Source organism: Mucor mucedo (assembly GCF_025094135.1).
Source record: "Mucor mucedo strain NRRL 3635 chromosome Unknown EV154scaffold_48, whole genome shotgun sequence".
Taxonomy (NCBI): domain Eukaryota; kingdom Fungi; phylum Mucoromycota; class Mucoromycetes; order Mucorales; family Mucoraceae; genus Mucor; species Mucor mucedo.
Window position 1 is genome coordinate 56,310 of NW_026252332.1, and position 17,195 is coordinate 73,504.

At 34.4% G+C, this 17,195-nt stretch overlaps 4 protein-coding genes across 4 annotated transcripts; 3 read left to right on the forward strand and 1 right to left on the reverse strand.

Annotated features, from left to right (window-relative positions):
* Positions 1 to 321: 321 nt before the first annotated feature.
* EV154DRAFT_602805 (uncharacterized protein) lies at positions 322 to 2,648 on the reverse strand. The gene is made up of 10 exons (XM_051607314.1): positions 2,387 to 2,648; positions 2,237 to 2,261; positions 2,106 to 2,185; positions 2,011 to 2,046; positions 1,864 to 1,946; positions 1,715 to 1,805; positions 1,590 to 1,663; positions 1,358 to 1,525; positions 1,161 to 1,288; positions 322 to 1,102 (listed from the first exon to the last, which is right to left on the reverse strand). Exons 1-10 carry the CDS (start codon positions 2,623 to 2,625, stop codon positions 590 to 592), a joined length of 1,437 nt encoding a protein of 478 aa, XP_051457395.1. The 5' UTR covers positions 2,626 to 2,648; the 3' UTR covers positions 322 to 589.
* Positions 2,649 to 6,105: 3,457 nt separating this feature from the next.
* EV154DRAFT_397260 (uncharacterized protein) lies at positions 6,106 to 6,402 on the forward strand (the record flags this gene model as incomplete). Its single annotated transcript, XM_051595209.1, has 1 exon — positions 6,106 to 6,402. A coding segment is annotated over one exon (297 nt), but the record flags the coding sequence as incomplete, so codon positions are not given.
* Positions 6,403 to 8,305: 1,903 nt separating this feature from the next.
* EV154DRAFT_551852 (uncharacterized protein) lies at positions 8,306 to 10,616 on the forward strand (the record flags this gene model as incomplete). The annotated part of the gene is made up of 7 exons (XM_051605013.1): positions 8,306 to 8,366; positions 8,431 to 8,481; positions 8,549 to 8,658; positions 8,776 to 9,105; positions 9,198 to 9,711; positions 9,845 to 10,024; positions 10,121 to 10,616. 7 exons carry the CDS (start codon positions 8,306 to 8,308, stop codon positions 10,561 to 10,563), a joined length of 1,689 nt encoding a protein of 562 aa, XP_051457397.1. The 3' UTR covers positions 10,564 to 10,616.
* Positions 10,617 to 14,297: 3,681 nt separating this feature from the next.
* On the forward strand, positions 14,298 to 17,110 carry EV154DRAFT_589047 (uncharacterized protein; the record flags this gene model as incomplete). Its single annotated transcript, XM_051606845.1, has 12 exons — positions 14,298 to 14,322; positions 14,372 to 14,555; positions 14,616 to 14,673; positions 14,740 to 15,012; positions 15,080 to 15,228; positions 15,296 to 15,460; positions 15,526 to 15,648; positions 15,710 to 15,820; positions 15,888 to 15,927; positions 16,634 to 16,658; positions 16,726 to 16,865; positions 16,924 to 17,110. 12 exons carry the CDS (start codon positions 14,298 to 14,300, stop codon positions 17,101 to 17,103), a joined length of 1,473 nt encoding a protein of 490 aa, XP_051457398.1. The 3' UTR covers positions 17,104 to 17,110.
* Positions 17,111 to 17,195: the final 85 nt, after the last annotated feature.

A 17,195-nucleotide genomic window follows, 5' to 3' on the forward strand; every position in this document is an offset into this window, starting at 1 on the left:
TCATCGTCAGACATATAATGCTTTTCACAGATGTATGTCAACTCTGTGTCGATGCCGATGAATAATAAAGATATATGTACCAGAGGATACACTCCTGCTTCTACTCCAATCTTAACAATAATTTTCCAAACTAAGCTCTCGCATGAAATTGGTGAGTTTTTGATAAGGCCAAAATTTCATATCTGTCTAAACAAATTAAGCTCCATAAATATTTATGTCGAAACATAGAACTTTTGCTAACCAGCAAAGAACGTCATGCAAGTATAAACCTGAAATCAAAGATACAACTTTTTTCTAATATACAGCTAAAAAGCAAAATTCTTTAGAAAAAATAACCCTGCATTTCGAAAACTATGTTCTAGATTCCTACTATCCAATGTCTTTTTTTTTATTTTATTTTTGCAGCTGATAATAAAATTAGTTAGGAGATGGAAGGTCTCGACCATAAAACTATACGGTTTTTATATGAAAGAAAAAAATGTAGTGTGGGGGAAGGAAGAAATAATTACTTTTACAGTTTGAAATAATATTAATAGAAGTAAAATTACTTGATGTGATATGTATAGAAAAAAGGAAAAATTTGAAATGATTACAAAATCATTACAGCGGCAGCAACACCCATGCCCAAGGTAAGGCCAAACAACGTAGTCGCCATGGTAGCAGCAGCACTCTTGACGCTTGTCTCTTCAGCAACTTTGCCTGTAGCAGAGGCAGTTGTGCTATTAGCAACAATTGTCGTAAGAGGAACTGAAGTATCGTTATACGCACAAGTTGTATTGGAACATAGACACTGGCCGGCAATAGGGTCCCACCAAAGACTGTCGCAATTGCTTGGTACAGCGTGACGGAACTTAGGGTCAGATTCAGCTACGGCGTTGTTAGGTGTAGGATTATCAAGGGTAGGTTCGGTTGCAGGACAATTGAAACAAGTACCCCAGTTAGCTGTGTTGAAGTTACAATTATTTAAAAGGCTACCGGACACAATATTGCTGGCGATACTGATATTTTCTAACCCATTACAAATCTCCTTTCCTACATTGGGTAGCGTACATTGCATGTAAGGTTGGCTTGCTAACTGACTAGCCGGAACTGGATTTTGCATCTACAATTATCCATAAGTTATTCTATATTCTAACGCTCACTTATTTTTAATTTATTACCCATTGTAGTAACTGCTCATTAGTTACAAACCAAACATCGGGCTTCGATGCAAGTGATTGAATGAAACTGACGACGGCAGCCTTTTGTGAAGACATGTCAGCGAGACCGGCATAATTTGTCAAATGAGCTAAACATTTAGCATTAATATATGTATGTATATATATATATATGTGTGTGTGTGTAACGTTAAACTTACTAGGGTGGACATAGATACCAAAAGGTGAACGATTACCATTATAATGTCTCTCAAAGTTTGCTTCTGACCAAGCAGTTACATCTGAAGGTGATCCAGACAGGTACACGTCCATTAATTGTGCGGTACCTTGATTATCATTGACTGCATACATTGGAATTTCCCATACACCTATTGTTTCATGCAATTGGTTAGTACATGGTTTTTTTTATCTAGAATATTTATTCCCACTTACCAGGAAGTTTGAGATCTGAGCCGCAGACATTGTTCCAACAATCGTTTGCTAATCCATTATCTAGGGTATACGGCCTAAAAATGTGTATTAGTCAACAGATTAAAAAGATCTTGTGTCTGAATTACCAGTAGCAATCATCAACAACACCAGTAGATGATGTGTCATATTGAAATCCTTGCTTTGCAATCTCTCTTAAGGTGTCTGTGGTATAATTTACTATAAAAAGATTATTTAAAATTAGATTTCTGAAACCTAGGCCTATCGAAGTACTTACAAAATGGAGCTCTGAAACCTTTGATTTTTCCAAGAGGGACACCAGCGTATTGATTTAACATGGCACGGGCAGCAGCGATCTCTCTACCAGAGAGAAAAAATGTGTGTGTGATTAGTAATATATTACAACACTTTCAAAAGTACATACTGAGAAGACGGTGTTCCGACGTGAGTAAAAGTATGACTAAAAATAAAATGTTAGTAAATCTCAAACTGGTATAGTCGATTTAATAGAAAACTTACTCAGCGACTTCATTTCCATTAGCATACCATTGTTGAACAAGCGCAAAATTTGTGTACAGCATGGAGACGTACCAAGAACCCTACAGACATGTTAGATTTTTTTATGCTATGTTAGTCGTACAAAGTTTTACCTTTGCAGCACATCCATTTGGATTCCTAAAAATATAATGGAGAGAGGGGTGCATTAGAAATGAGAACAACAGCACTTAGGGGGGAGGATTTTTTTGTATACAACGACAATAATATAGGCATTAAGGGATGTAAATACAGTGATAACTTACTTGACGTTAAGCAAATCTTTAGCAGTAGCCAACAATTCAGCTTGGACAGAATCGTCAAATGTGATTGTAACGAATTGAGGCACATCCTTTGGTTGGAGACCATTTGGTGGTGTCAATGAAGGGCAAAGACAGCTAGGAAGTTTACAAGTGTTTGGATCACAAGGAGCTGCTGTGGTAGCAGCTAAGACTGATTGAGTAGCGAAAAGTGCGACTACAGCTGTGATACTAAAAACTTTCATTTTTATTTTATTTTTTCTAAATGATTGTGAAATAAAAGAGAGAGAAAGAAAAGGTCAGAGCAAGGCAGTATTTAAGTGATACAAAAATAAATAGAATAACCTAAATAAAATATAATTGACTAAATAAGGACATAAAATTATTTTTACATTATAAGACGATTTTTACTGATAAGCAAAAAGATTGTTACATAAAAAGTTGTTTGCACCAGGATCTCATTATAATAACCACGAGGTGACCAAGGAAAAATGGAATGCTTTTTTCCCTCGCCCCTGGCTCCCCTCCTCGCCCCTTATTATTCGTTACTATTCGGTTACATGATCCCGCCCATTTTCAAATATTTATTTGTCACAGAGAACAATTGAATTAATTATTAAGGTTGAATCTCAGAATTAAAGCATACAGTTTCAAATGCCCATTTAACATCTTTTGACGTTAAATATTTACATGAGCAAAGCAAGCGTTAAAAAGTTTTTCACATGAAAACCTGGCAAAAAAAATGCTTTATAAACAACATTATGGACAGAAAATAATTAGCAAAAGATTTAATTTCCCAAATTGGACAATGCAAAGACGTACTAGAATGCTATTACGTGTAACGAAAAAAACGTTTAAAATGAACAGAAATAAAAACACGTTTATTTAACATATTCATTAACCTGATCAAGGACAAAAAACACCTTATTTTATTGACAAATATATGACTCACAAAGCACTCACATCAAGACAGCCATTGCAGACTCAAAGACCAAAAAGAAAAAGATGGCGGCGGAGGCTTGACGTCTATGTTTAGATAAATGAAGGCTTTGTATGTATCCCAATTATTTTTACCGCTATCTATAATCAACTGAATTAGCCATTTAACCATTTAGCCCTCCGCCTGTGATATATGCTTTGTAGCGTTTAAATTCTTTTAGTCTTGGTAAAAACTAAGAAACAAAAAAATCGTACGAGAGGAGGAGTATTACACATTGCGCGATAGGCTTTGCTATCCCTGTCCATGCTAAGATAGATAATTATGTCAATAAGAAAATCATGCTTGAGATTGCAGCGGTGAAACAGGAAGTGAAATATATACTTCGGCTTCAGCGATTTATAATATTTGACTCAATTTAACATGCGCTACTTGACAACCTCAAAAAGCTGATTTTTTCTTAAGTAAAATGTCCCTGTAGATGATGAAGTTTATGACATAATATGCTTAACAAGTTTGAATCAACTCATCTCGGAGCAGCTTACCGCCCAGCTATATGTAATAATTTGTCTATAGATACGGATGCTTTCAATGACATTTTAAAATCAGTATGATCTTATATTTTCGCAGAAGCTGTTAAATACGTTAAGCAAATTTAACCCTGTAAATTTTTAATTTTAAAAATAAAGGGAGTTTCTGGAAAGGAGCAATCCGTCTGCGCTTTTATGAAATGCGTTGCACATTTGCTTTGTCGAGAAGTAAACAAACATTATCGTCGGCTTTTCTGCACATGATTCTGGCGGGAAAAAAAGTCTAAAATTAACCCTCTTTACAATAGTAGTTTATCAAGAATAACTCATCTAATGATAGAAACTACAAATAATAATATGATACGTTGATCAAGCCGTGTTATGGCGGTGATCATATTCTACACTTAATATAGCACCCTTTCGAAATTTGACCAGATTACGTCAATATCTTGAACGAAATAAGGTTTTAATTTTGAAATGCTCCTTTAAAAGTAAAATATATATTTTGTTTAAGATTGAGGACATATTAATATAATAAGTAGTTGTATCAAATATACCCCCAAATTCTTTAGATGTAGCTAAAACCGGTACAAGTTCAGTATTCATGCTGCTGCATTACATAAAAAAAAATTTAAATTTTCTGCATTAAGAAAATCTTTGAGGTACGATGTAAAAGCATTGAATTTTCTTAATGTGATAAACAGTATCAGCTCTTCTAATAAAAGTTTATTAATACAATATGCAATTTCCGACTCACCCAAATTTTCCTTTTATACAGCTAATTTAAAAGAAAAAATCTGGACAAGAAAGACAGTCTGTTAAAATAACGCATAAGAATAAACATGGAAGAAGACATTGGTAACATTTGCAAACAAATAACAGGATTTGAAATAGTCAGGTGACACTAAGCTGTCGGTAGAACCATGAAATTTCTGGGTTATTAATCCGCTATCCTTTTATCGAGTTAAAGTAAAGCTTATTGGTTTACCAAGCGGCACCGACGGCCGGCTTATGGTAGTACTCTCTCCCGAAATTACTAGAGTCTTATTATATAATTATAACATTTAATAAGATATAGGATTTAATTCAAATATAGTATAGTTATAGGCAGTGGTTGCATTACAAAACTGCCACTCCAGATATTACTGTCGGCAATGTCATTCTCTTCGGAAGACTGTTTCCCCGTAAATGTCTAAAAAAGAAAAGTAGATTATAAAGCATATAATGACTCTTCTTTAAAATTGTCTGTGAAGGTTTGGTGGAGATTGCCATTCGCAACATAAAGGCGTCGTCTATAATACTGAAGGAATGGTTATACGAGCCACAAGTTTACTAAAATACATATGCTCATTATAATGCTACTTGTAAAGGTTTATTTGGTTAAAAAATACTACGTTTTGTTTCGTCATTTTATTAAAACATGTTTTTTTTACAATAACGTTGTGTAACAAACAACCAGAACATTTCACCTTTTGTGGTATTTAACACCAATAAAACCCGGCTACATTCGTAGCAAGAATTCATTTAAAATTCGGATGGTCTTCAACCTGTACACATAACTACATTACAAACGGTTTTTGACATACTTAATTATACTTCGATGACAATTATCAAACTAACTGTGAGAAGCAATTCCTGTTTGTTAAATACCTTTTCAAAATTACTAGTATGCTACGAACTAAAGGAGAATTTCCATCATGCATCATTCCAAAACTAAAAACGGCTTTTTATCATCATAATCCCCTATGTATTAAGTCAGGCTCATCTTGAATAACGTTGTCCAGCGAACGATTACATGTAGACTTCGATTGTAGCTCTTGACACAGGATCTTACAAACTTTAAATCAACTAACAAACGTATAAAGCCGTAACCTATGAAAAGCTACGTACATTATATTCTTCCGAAATTTATATTTAAAACGCCACACACTGGTACATCCTTTTGCCAACCAATATACACTTACTTTTATGTATGATAACCTCATAGATTTCATTGACACCTCAAATTTCGGGGCTTTTTATGATATTTGGATTCAGTGTAAGGGTGTCATGGCAGAGTAAAAAATTCCCACATACTTTTCGCGCTGATAAATTCAAAAATGATTGGGCAGAAGCTAAAAAACAAATGTCACAAGCTCAATTCTTTTTGTCATTTTGGCCAAGGATTATTTGTCTATGCCAAGAAATTAAATTTGGCGGTTATCTTACCATATTGTCCTTTTTCTTTTTACTAAATCATTTTCTAATAACGAGCACGTTTTTTTTATGAAGATGGACAAGACAACATTCATAATGAGAAAGGAGAAATCGTTTACAATCCGGTGGAGGATGTTCTTATACAAATTGATGATCCGATTTTAATTCCTAAAACAGCTACTAGCCAGAAAACCTATTTAAGTGTTAAACGCCTGGAGAAAACTGTTGAAGAGTCTTCACCTAAAAAGCAACAGAAGACTAAGGTACCAGATTTGGATAGATTATACAAAAACTATAGGGACTTTACTAGAGAGACGTTTATGTGTCGTATGATTGAAAAGTCTAAAGAACGTGGGTTGGTGGCCAAGGTTACAAATGGCGTAAATATCAATTACTACACTGCATTAGGGTGGAGGAATAGCTATAAGAAAAAAACAGAAGAGGTCCTATATAAGACATCCAAAGAAAACAGTGACACTAGAAGCTCGTTCATTACGGGCGTAAAACTAGGGCTGCTCTATAACCACAAATTTGCAGCTGACAAAAAAAAAACAATATTTCAAGGAATAGGGATATGTATGGAGATGGATGTTGTGAGGTTGACAATTAGGTTAAGATCAACATCGACTATACAATAGCTTGTTGGCAATATTGTCGTATTTCCTCTATTATATCGACTAAGATTACACTTCAATAAGACTAACTCAAAGTCATTGTTCTGGAATTTAGTAAGTGTATTATTCTACTAAATAATACCTTACTATATAATCTAGTAAGACCACGAGGAGCGGATGTTTAATTCTTTTTTTTTTTTTTTTTTTCGAGCGTTGGTTGGTATAAAAGGACCACAGGCTCTTTTGACCTGATTCTCCCCATAACTAAATAAAGGGTTTTACAGAGACTCATTTAATTCAAAGTTATACATTACCTTTACAACTCGATACAAATACCAACCAAATCTCTCAAATATAACATATATATTCATCTAATTATACATCTTCAACCAATTATTTGTCCCACACTTAAAGTTAATACATCTATGATAGACTTTATTGATATAATATTCTATTATAATAATTATACGATTGTGGGATAATAATAAGGGCTTATGATAAAAGAATCCAATAGCATGGAAAGAAAACAATTACAATCCGAAATAGGAAACCATATTAGATAAAAATGAGATATAAGATAAGGCCACAGCAAACTTAGTAATTCAGATATACACAATACGTTATAGGATTAACTACTTTGTTATGTAATGGGCAGATTGTAATATTATAACTACATGATTGACTGAGTTGTCTATGTGATGTGATTGGATTATTTAAATATAGAATAATTAGACAAGGTAAGTCTTTGAAGAATGAACGAGTTTATTTATATATGTAAAATGAGAAATAAAGAAATATATTCAATCCAATCTGAAGAACACGGATATAATTGAAATTGGGGACATATTTATACTGAATGGGTTCGGGTAAATTATGATATACCGTGGAGTGATTCTGAGTTAATGTGTATGTTAAGAATAATCCTTGATAATGAATAATGCCAATCGGACAGGTAGACATAAACTGAAGGTTATATAGATCATTCGTAAAGTCTACATTGGAGAATCTCCACAGAACATCTATAATTAAAATACCGACCTCTCATGCGTAAATATAATTGTACTATAAATTTAAGGCCTGGCTAACAAGTCTGGGGGCACTCCGATCACTAACTTTCAATTCTATTGGCCCTGATTTTGAAAAGTAGCCAATAGCTTTACGATTTAGTATCTCTCCGATCACTAAGTATGAACCTGATTAGCCAATTTGAAAGACATGCATTGAACGGTATAACCGCTAGCAATAGTATTGATCTAGATATACAATTATGCTGTAATAAATATGAGCATGTCAAATAATAACTGTTACCTACAGTGTAATCATATAAAAATCACTGGGTTGTTAATTATAGCTGTCATGCTATTGACATTAAATGTATAATTCTATACACATACGTTACTGATGCAGCATCCCGTCTACCATCTTATAAACTTATGATCCCTATACATCACTTTCAGTCGCCTTGCTTTATACTTTCAATCTGGGTAAAAAGAATAATCATTTATCTATGTTTAACTTTAGCAATCAAAATTGACATAACGAAGTCACGACATTAACCTACATTTGACAAATGGGAACCACTTGTGATAAACAATATCTTCTTTTACTTCTTTTTCCCCTTCTCAAGCCATTCAATACGTCTTGAACTATGAAAAGAAAAATAGAACCTGATAAGGATGATGATGAGCAAAGGCGAAAACAGTCCTTACGTAAGCTCCTTGCGTGAACTTTTATTAGAAGCCTACAATTAACATTGGTTATTTTTATGAATAGGGGAAAGAACAGTGGGTTTTAATGTCCAGGATAGTGGTTTAACTACTCAAGGTTGGTTTGTTTGATTTATCTAACCGGTGATTATAGTAAGACTTATTTATAATTTATGTTTCTTTAGATGATGGTTTTCCACAAAGACTTTTGACTTTTACTTGGGCAGATAAAAACAGCAGTGAGATTAAACTGCCTTCCTATGAAAATAAAGAACTTGAGGCAAGATTTGAGAAGGTTTATAAAGTTTTCCAAACATCTTTCCATGAAAGTATAGTCAAAATGAATTCATGACTAAAAAGTTACGGTGTGAAAATCTGCAAGACAAAACTAACTGACAATAATGGTATCCAGCCCCACTATTTGAACAGTCGTTACATCTGCAATCTTCTGAACTCACCCAATGCAAAAGTTGTTTCAATGCATTCCAATGCTTACGCCTCAGTTAGTATCAATGTAAAAGGACGTCTTCTGTTTTATGCTATTTGTCAGCTATACCGTTGTAGGATAATGCTTTTTTCCACAAGATCAAAAGCCATAATAATCCATCCTTCCAATACCGACCAATCGGACCAGATACCTTGCTTTTATATCTTGCAGCACAAGGATTCTTATATTCATGAGACCACCTACTTCTTTCTCAAATCTACCAAGACACCTGTGCCCGACCCAACAGGATTGCAAGTACAAAACCAAAATAGCCCAAGGAAGGTGGCAATTAAAAGAGAAGCAGGGGAAAAGAAAGCAAAAAAAAAGATAGACATAAGCTTGGAAAGAAACTAGATGAAATGATTGTTAATCTGCTAAAAGAAGAAGTTCAATCTATGTATGATAAGAAGTGGGGGCAATTTCTTATCAAGAACAGTAATACCGCGAGTAGTAGCAGTGGTGAAAGTTCTTTGTTAAATCGATTTGGCGCAGCATTATCCACGAAACAGCTTCCTACTGGAGTAGTGCCACTTATAAAACAGAAAATTGAGCTTATGCTACATAACAATGAAGTTGAAGGTATGTCTGGAGGCGATATACCAAAATCGGCCATGTGGCTATACAACAAGATTCAACATTTTAAAGAGCAAAATTTGATCAATATTCATGATTTGGCCAATAATTTCTTGGAAAGAGTTGAACACAACACCAATAATAATGTTAATAATCAATCATCCAGCAGAAATATCAGTGATCAAGAAAACACTGAAGAAAAAGTAATGATCAAAGCAGCCAATACTGAAGAAGAAAAGAAAAAAAAAAGACACGGGTTACAGAACAGTGGGAAAAACACTCAAGTCAGTAATCAATAGTAAATTCGACTATGACATTCTACGTGAAAGGCTCGATATGTTACAAACAACATGAAGAAAATCAATAGCAGGTCTTTCTAAAGCTATTGAAACGCTGATTGAAATTTTGTTTTCTGGAAAAGTTGGACAAGACAATTCGGCCACTACCTATGATATTTTTAAATTGGATGACATTGATTTTAATAATCAAAACATTGGAAAAGCTGAACAAGATATTGCTCTTTTGTCAAATATAACTTTAAAATCACTGGAAGAAGCAGATTTGTTTTCATATGCCGGTTTTTGGACAATAATGTCAAAATGTATAGGCAAAAAATTTGTCGATAAAAAAAATAACTCGTACGTATTTCATTGCATCTTTGTGAGGTCACTTTGCTAACATATCTTCAGTTTTCTAGATGCAATCAATGCCAATATGAATGAGGCCGATGCTTTCAATTTCACTACTACACCTGCTCTTGCTAGCGCTTGTAAACAATTCCACACAAATTTTGAGAACATGTGGTCAAACGAATTCTACAAGCAAGATCTAAGAGTGGTGGTGACTTTGCTGCTTAGAATAAATCTTGCAAAGAAGCGGTTTTTCGGCTCTAGAAAAAAGCACAATAGGGATACTAAAAAAGTCTCAAAGGCTAAAGGAACCAAGTTGAGCAAGGGGCTTTTAAAACAAAAAATGGAAACTCTCTTTAAAGTACTTATAAAGTATCAAAGGGGTAAAGACAGAAAACTTCCGTGCATAACGAGATTCATCAAGGCCATTTTTGATTCGACATATTACGTTATTAACAAAACCACTGGCAGCGATCCGGAAGATGAAGGTGTGGAAAAACGGTTTGTTTGACACGGAAAAATAAAAGATAAAAAAACAGGAAGAATAAGATTAATATTGCTTGTAGGCTTTTTTATTCTTATTAAAAGTGAATCCCTCTTTCATCTCTGAAAGAAAGGGGGGTATTTATAGTTATTTAAAGCGTGGGTAAAATTATGGGCTCGTTTGTGTTCACTTGGTATTATTGGCTGTATTTACTAATGACTGATGAGCCTTATCAGTGTAGCCAATCTATTATTCGAAATGGGATCTTCTATTGGAATATCTAGTAACCCTGAGTTGTAAATGTATAACTCAGGATATTTTTTATGCTATTATTTTTTATGAGTGTTATGATATTATGTACCTGTCGATCAAGGATCGATGGAATGGTTTTATATGCGATTTTATATGTTAAATAGTGCGATTTTAGTACAGAAGGTATGCTTCTGCCTCAAAATACTAGTTTTGGTTTGCCCCACTAAATATAGTTCTGTTCCAATTTATAGTAGACAATCGTGTTAGCGTGGATGAAGATAAGGATGGTGATGGGTTTGATAGTAATGCTAATGAGGAGGACTTCGTCGCTGGTGCTGAAATGATGACAGTCCCTCAAGAAGTTGTTGAAAGGGATTTATCATCGAAGGAAATTAATGCTCTTGTCTCCGTTGTAATGATGCTCAGTGGTTCTGAAACCATAAACGGTAATGTAAATCCTAACTACGTGGAAAATCAATTGTACAAGGACAAACAGGAATCAATACCTGAAGAAGCATTGTCGCTATGTGCAGCTATTATAAATACTCTTCGCCGTATCACCTTAAAACGAGATGAAGATGCATCATTTTTATCATGTTACAAGATACGTCATCTTCGTAATGTACTTGTTCGTTTTTCGAGCAACAAAACCAAGTTTCGTGAAGTGCGAATGTTCCCGTCAAAAGATCATAACCAGAATCTCTCTGTTACTGTCAACTCTATAACACTGTACATGTTGTTTTGTAAAGAGTATAATATGTTTGATGAACAGGATGCGATTTTCACGTCTTATGCCGATTTGGAAAGTGATGAAGCTAAAAGTTCACTCTTTGAAAACTTTTTTGATTGGGGTGCTATAAATCGCATTCTTCGAGAGCAAAACCTGAAGCCCAGATATTCGTTCAATTACACAAACCAATATGACCTGAAGTTTCTTGGTGAAAAAGTTCAAAAGAAAGAAACGGAAACAAAAAGTAGACATGATGAGATGCTCGAGGACCAAACGGAAGATCAAAAGTCTGAACTCTTCAAGAACAAAAACGATATTGTGTCAGAGATTAATGATCTATACGGACACATGAAATCCGAAAAAAAAGAGTACGCAGAGTTATCTAAACAACTTCAACCAGAAGAGTCAAAAAGAATGGATTTAGGAAGATATTTTCGTGCTCAAGAACGACATAAGGTCTGGAATAATTACCTTTACCAAGACTTAAAAAAACAACGATTGGTGTGCAATAACATCTACAAGCGAATGAAACGATTAAATTCTTCGATTAAAGCCAGCGGACAGAAATTGTATACTTTAAACAAAATGTTACACAGTCAATCTATTTCCGTAAAGCCCAAATCACGATTAGTAGTTTCAAACGAGCTGAGAGAAAGACTCAAGAAGGATAGAGTGCTCGTACAAGGAATAGATCCCGGTATTGTAACAACAGCTTCGATCAATTGTGTAAAAGCAGGTACTCTCTTCGAATCGATAAATAGATTTTATATGCTTGAAAATGAAGTGTCAGATATCCAACACAGCCAAGTTTGTGATTATTCATACGTACATACCGCAAGCAAAGTGAATGCAGCTGCTTTATCTACAAATCATAGAATAAAAAGAGAGAAAAGACAAAAAGAGGGAAAGACGGAAAAACCAATTTCTCTGGAGAAGAAACGTGTGACAAGAAAGATAAGGACTAAGCGTTATCATAAGAAGAATTGCAGCAGATACAGATCTGGCATGTTTAAAAGCCATGTATTAGATGTAAGAGAAGGCTCAGTACTGACTTTTGTGGGGGATTGGTCTAGAAATGGGACATACATTCGAGGACATGAACGAAGAAGCTTAGATCCAGTTTTGAAAAGGCTTAAATGTGTTGGAAAAGACGAAACATTTATTGTAGATGAGTACAAGTCAACAGTTAACTGTAGTTCTTGCTTTGAGCCTACAACAAAACAAATAATACGGGTAGGAGACCATGGAAGAAAAAGGATTAAAGGTGCCGTGACCTGCACAAACGAGATCTGTCCCAGAAGATTGTCCTCTCGTTCTTCCACAATTAATAGAGACCAAAACGGCGCCATGAATATTGCTTTGATTGGTTTCTGTCATCTTGTTTCTGAAGACGGCCTAACTTTGCCACCGTTCCGAAGAAGCAATAATAATTCAAACAAGTATGAGATATCAGAAATACGTACTTTTAAGCTTTATACTAACAGTTTTGCTTAAAGGTTTCACTTGTCGAAAAACTTCCAGCGCACCAGTCTGGCGACGTTGCGGTCTTCGGGTGTTCCCGACAACTAAATTTAGCGGATGTCCCCCAGACATGTATTCCGCATCAAATTTGGGATTACATGTATATTCTGTTTTATTGATTTATACTCTGCTCCAGTTCTTATCCAATTCAATGTTTATATCACTAAATATATAGCAAGGGTGATAAAAATGTAACAACCACTTAAAATTATTTATTACATATAATAAAGATTAGCATTTGTTTTTAAAAACAATAGTAATGCACATTACTTTTGTACTGAGTCATTTAGCAGCTCGACAATACAAGCAAACGTATACGCTACTCATGATAGTCTGCATATATGCATAAACGCTGGATATGCTTCGCTACCATTTTCACTCGGGGCGGCTAATAAAGCCTACCAACAAGATGCTAATGCTGGCTTGTTGGATTCCCTTACCTCTTCCCTGACAGGGACAGGATGTACAGAGATGCTTGACAAAAGAGCATGTGGAATTTTGTAGAATTATGTAAAGGTAAATAATTAGCTTCATATTGGTATTTGTTCAATATTATAATTGCTTGCCTTTAAAAATCTTGTTATTGTAACGCCTGTTTTTAGGGAAATGTCTAGAACTCCGTATTTTTTTTCAAACGTATTTTTTAGAATCACGCGATGGTCTACACGTCGATTTACATGCCATATCATCTAAACTTCATGGAATGATCGATTTTTGTTTTCCATGAAACCTGCTTCACTGTCATTACAAGCTACTACTGGAACGCAGATAGACAATTAACAGGCTCTGACTTGCTTGGGAGGTTTTTGAAAGTGTTTCTATTTTAAGTAAAGGCTCAAACATTATGGATGATAAAATAGACAAATGAAATCATCCTGACATAAGCTTGTTTATCTATACATGAAGCTGGTTCACACACTTTATTCTTCTTCTTTTCTTTTCCCTCAGCATACTTCTTTTATCGTATGAAAGTAACCGATCACGTAAAAAGGTTTGTTTAGTAGTGACTCTTGTTTATTTGAAAAAGAAGCTAAATTGAAAAAGAAATATTGGAGGGCGACCTCCTAGGCAGAGAGTTCATGAGTTTTGGAACTCACGAACCGTGAATGGCTGTGATTGCACTGTAAATGGTTGTTAATATACTGGCCTGCTGGTCTTCTGGCCAGAATTTCTGTAAGTAGTATAAAAAAAAAATACGTTTGAAAAAAATACGGAGGTCTAGACATTTCCACTTTTCGAGCTTCAGACAAATCCTATTATGGTTGCATTCCCTGGAAAAGAAGGTAAGCGAAGCAATTAATGCTAGCTAGTATACTAATGTTTTCCATATAGAATTACAGCAGTTCATCAGAAATAAAATAAAACCAACGTTTTGTGGGTTCGTCACAAAATTTCAAACCAAAATTGCTGAATGGTCTCTGGAAATCGATGCTTCAACTGCCCAAGCTCTGCATAAAATTTGGGTCACTCGTTTTAATAGCACTGTTAGAGAAACCAGAAAAGATGTTCCCTTAAAGTATGTTTGCTAATTTAATTGCGTCGTAATTTATTTTAAGACTTACCAACTTATTTTAAGAACTGCGAAATTTAACGCTGATACGTGGAATAAACTATTTGAAGAGATATCAGTCTTGGTGAAGTCTAAGTATAAGCTGGTTTTTATCCATTATATATCTAACAAAGAGTTTAATGTAACATAGAGAGATTTTGAAACAGACAGCAGAATAGAAGGCCAAAAGCTTGCAAATAAGAGTATGAAGAACGCGTCGGAGAGCTCTTTGAGGAGACTGGAGCAGAGGGGCTTAGAAGGCAGAAACAACAAAAAAGAAGTAGATGGCGTTTCTGATACAACAGAAGTGGAATATGATGATATTAGTAGTAGTGAGGAAGGATCAGACAGAGAAGAAGAAACTGATGATAATGAAGAAGGAAGCGAACCAGTCGATCAACTATATAATTTATATTATAAAAAAGTAATATTCGCGCTTATACTCCTCTATTATTCTACCTCGCTAACCGATATTTCTGTATGAATTTTAGTTTAATAAGCAAGAATTTGATTATGAAGATAAAGCTTTTTTAAAGCAGATGACGAAGAAAAAAAACTGTGTAAAAGATAAAGTGCATGGACTGGCATCACAGTTGTTGCTGAAGAAAACCGCAGATGTTGATGATGACATGATGCTGAAGTAAATATAATATTTTCAAAAACGTTGATACATTGATCTAACAGGTTTGTATTCTGTTACTCATTAGATTGTCTCTATCAAATATTGTTAACTGTATTCATCCTGAATCTTATGAAATTTTAAAAAAAACATTGACGAGGAAACAAATGGCGGCTATCGACAACGTGAATATGAAGCTATACGTGGGATTGTCAAAGGAAGATAAGAAGCTATTGGAGAAGGTATTGAAAAGGTACACCCCAAAAGAACAAGTCTTTCTTGAAAATATCATTGCTTACAACAGCTTCTGTGTTATAGTGGAGGTGATGAGGACGATACCGACAGTATGATTATAGAGATTTTGAAGGAGCAACTCAAACTTAGGGAAGCAGGCTCAAAGAACAGTGATGCGTACAAGTTGCTAAACATCCTTAGATGCATGTAAGTAAAAGAATGTTAAAATTTGAAAATAATCTGTACTAACGCGTTCGTTACACAATAGTATTGAAAATCTTGAAGACTACTCAGAAGCTGTTAGTGAGTTGACAGCATACCGACACTGTGCAAAGCTCTTGGATTGTCTTTTTCGTGGAACAAAATTGAAAATACTAGAGTATGTTGAAATTTTGAATATGTGGTAAATACAATGCTAATTAATTATGAATCTGTTAAAATTCTAGTGGTGAGCCTGGTTGTTTGGCCGCAAAAGAGCAGATGATCGTAAACCATTCTTTGTTTCCTTTTTCAGAAGAAAATGTCTTCTCAACTTGCGCCATAAGAAAAATTGATGGATCGTTGTGACGGATTTGAATATGGTGATATAGCGCTAGTACGGATTTAGATTTAAAAAGGGACAATTATTATTATATAACAATTGTGATAGTGAGCACCAGACTTTTAGTTGTCAACTTAGTTTTATTATTTATTAAGAGTATTTCTGTAGTGATCTTAGACGATAAAATATATGGATAAGACAATAAAATGCAAATCGACAATAATACAGTGAGAGATGAGAAGAGAATATAGTTCTTAGATGTCAAAGAGAAAAGAGTTTACGACGGGTTTATGTAAGAAGATGATGTGATTGTATAATTTACAATAGACAACAAACAGCAACAAAAAGCGGAGGAAATACTACTAGTATCAATTACAAGATAAATCCCAAATTTAGGTGAAGACAAAACTAAAGAATATTTATTAAGAAATGAAAAAAAGGAAGCGTATTTATAGGAAAGATCCTATCCTGTGTAACAACAAGCCACATTATTATTGGCTGCAACAATGGAAAGAGTTGAATTATCAACGAATGAGTGGAAGAAAAGCAATGTAAGCTCTGCCACGGCCACAAAGCAGCAATCTAAAAATTTGCGAACAAATTTGTCGATATTGAACCAATTGAATCGAAAATACAGCATAAAAAACGAAGACTGTAGTGGCTATGGATCTTATTGGTAAGTATTTACTAAAACGTCCAAGTATATTTTAGGCTTTAACAATAATGACAATTTTGACAAATAGGTAATGCCGGCTACATGTATAGCTTAGAAGAAAAAGAAGGATTATATGTTGCAAATTTGATCGAAGAACTTTCCCTCCCCACAACCAAGGAAGCGATTAAACATGTCTCAGAGACTATCAATACACTTTTTAAGTTTAAGGTAAGGTAATTTCAATAATTCTTTAGCTCATAAAATTCATTATTTCCCAACTTCAAAGAATCACTTGGAAAAACTGGTTACCGAAGTTGCAGAAAGTTCTATAGTGAGATTACCAGCGTCGAGATTGAAAGGTGTTACTAGATTGAGAGTACATCATGAGGAGGCTTCCTGTAAAGTCCCTCGCGTTATGTTCTCGCCAAAGGCAAAAAAAAGAAAATTGAATCAACATACCTATTAAAAATACTATAAATATACAACTTTTCCAAGAGTGCAAAATGAAATTCATTAAAGTGTTTACTTTTTTTTAATATTGTTGAGACTTTTGAGAAT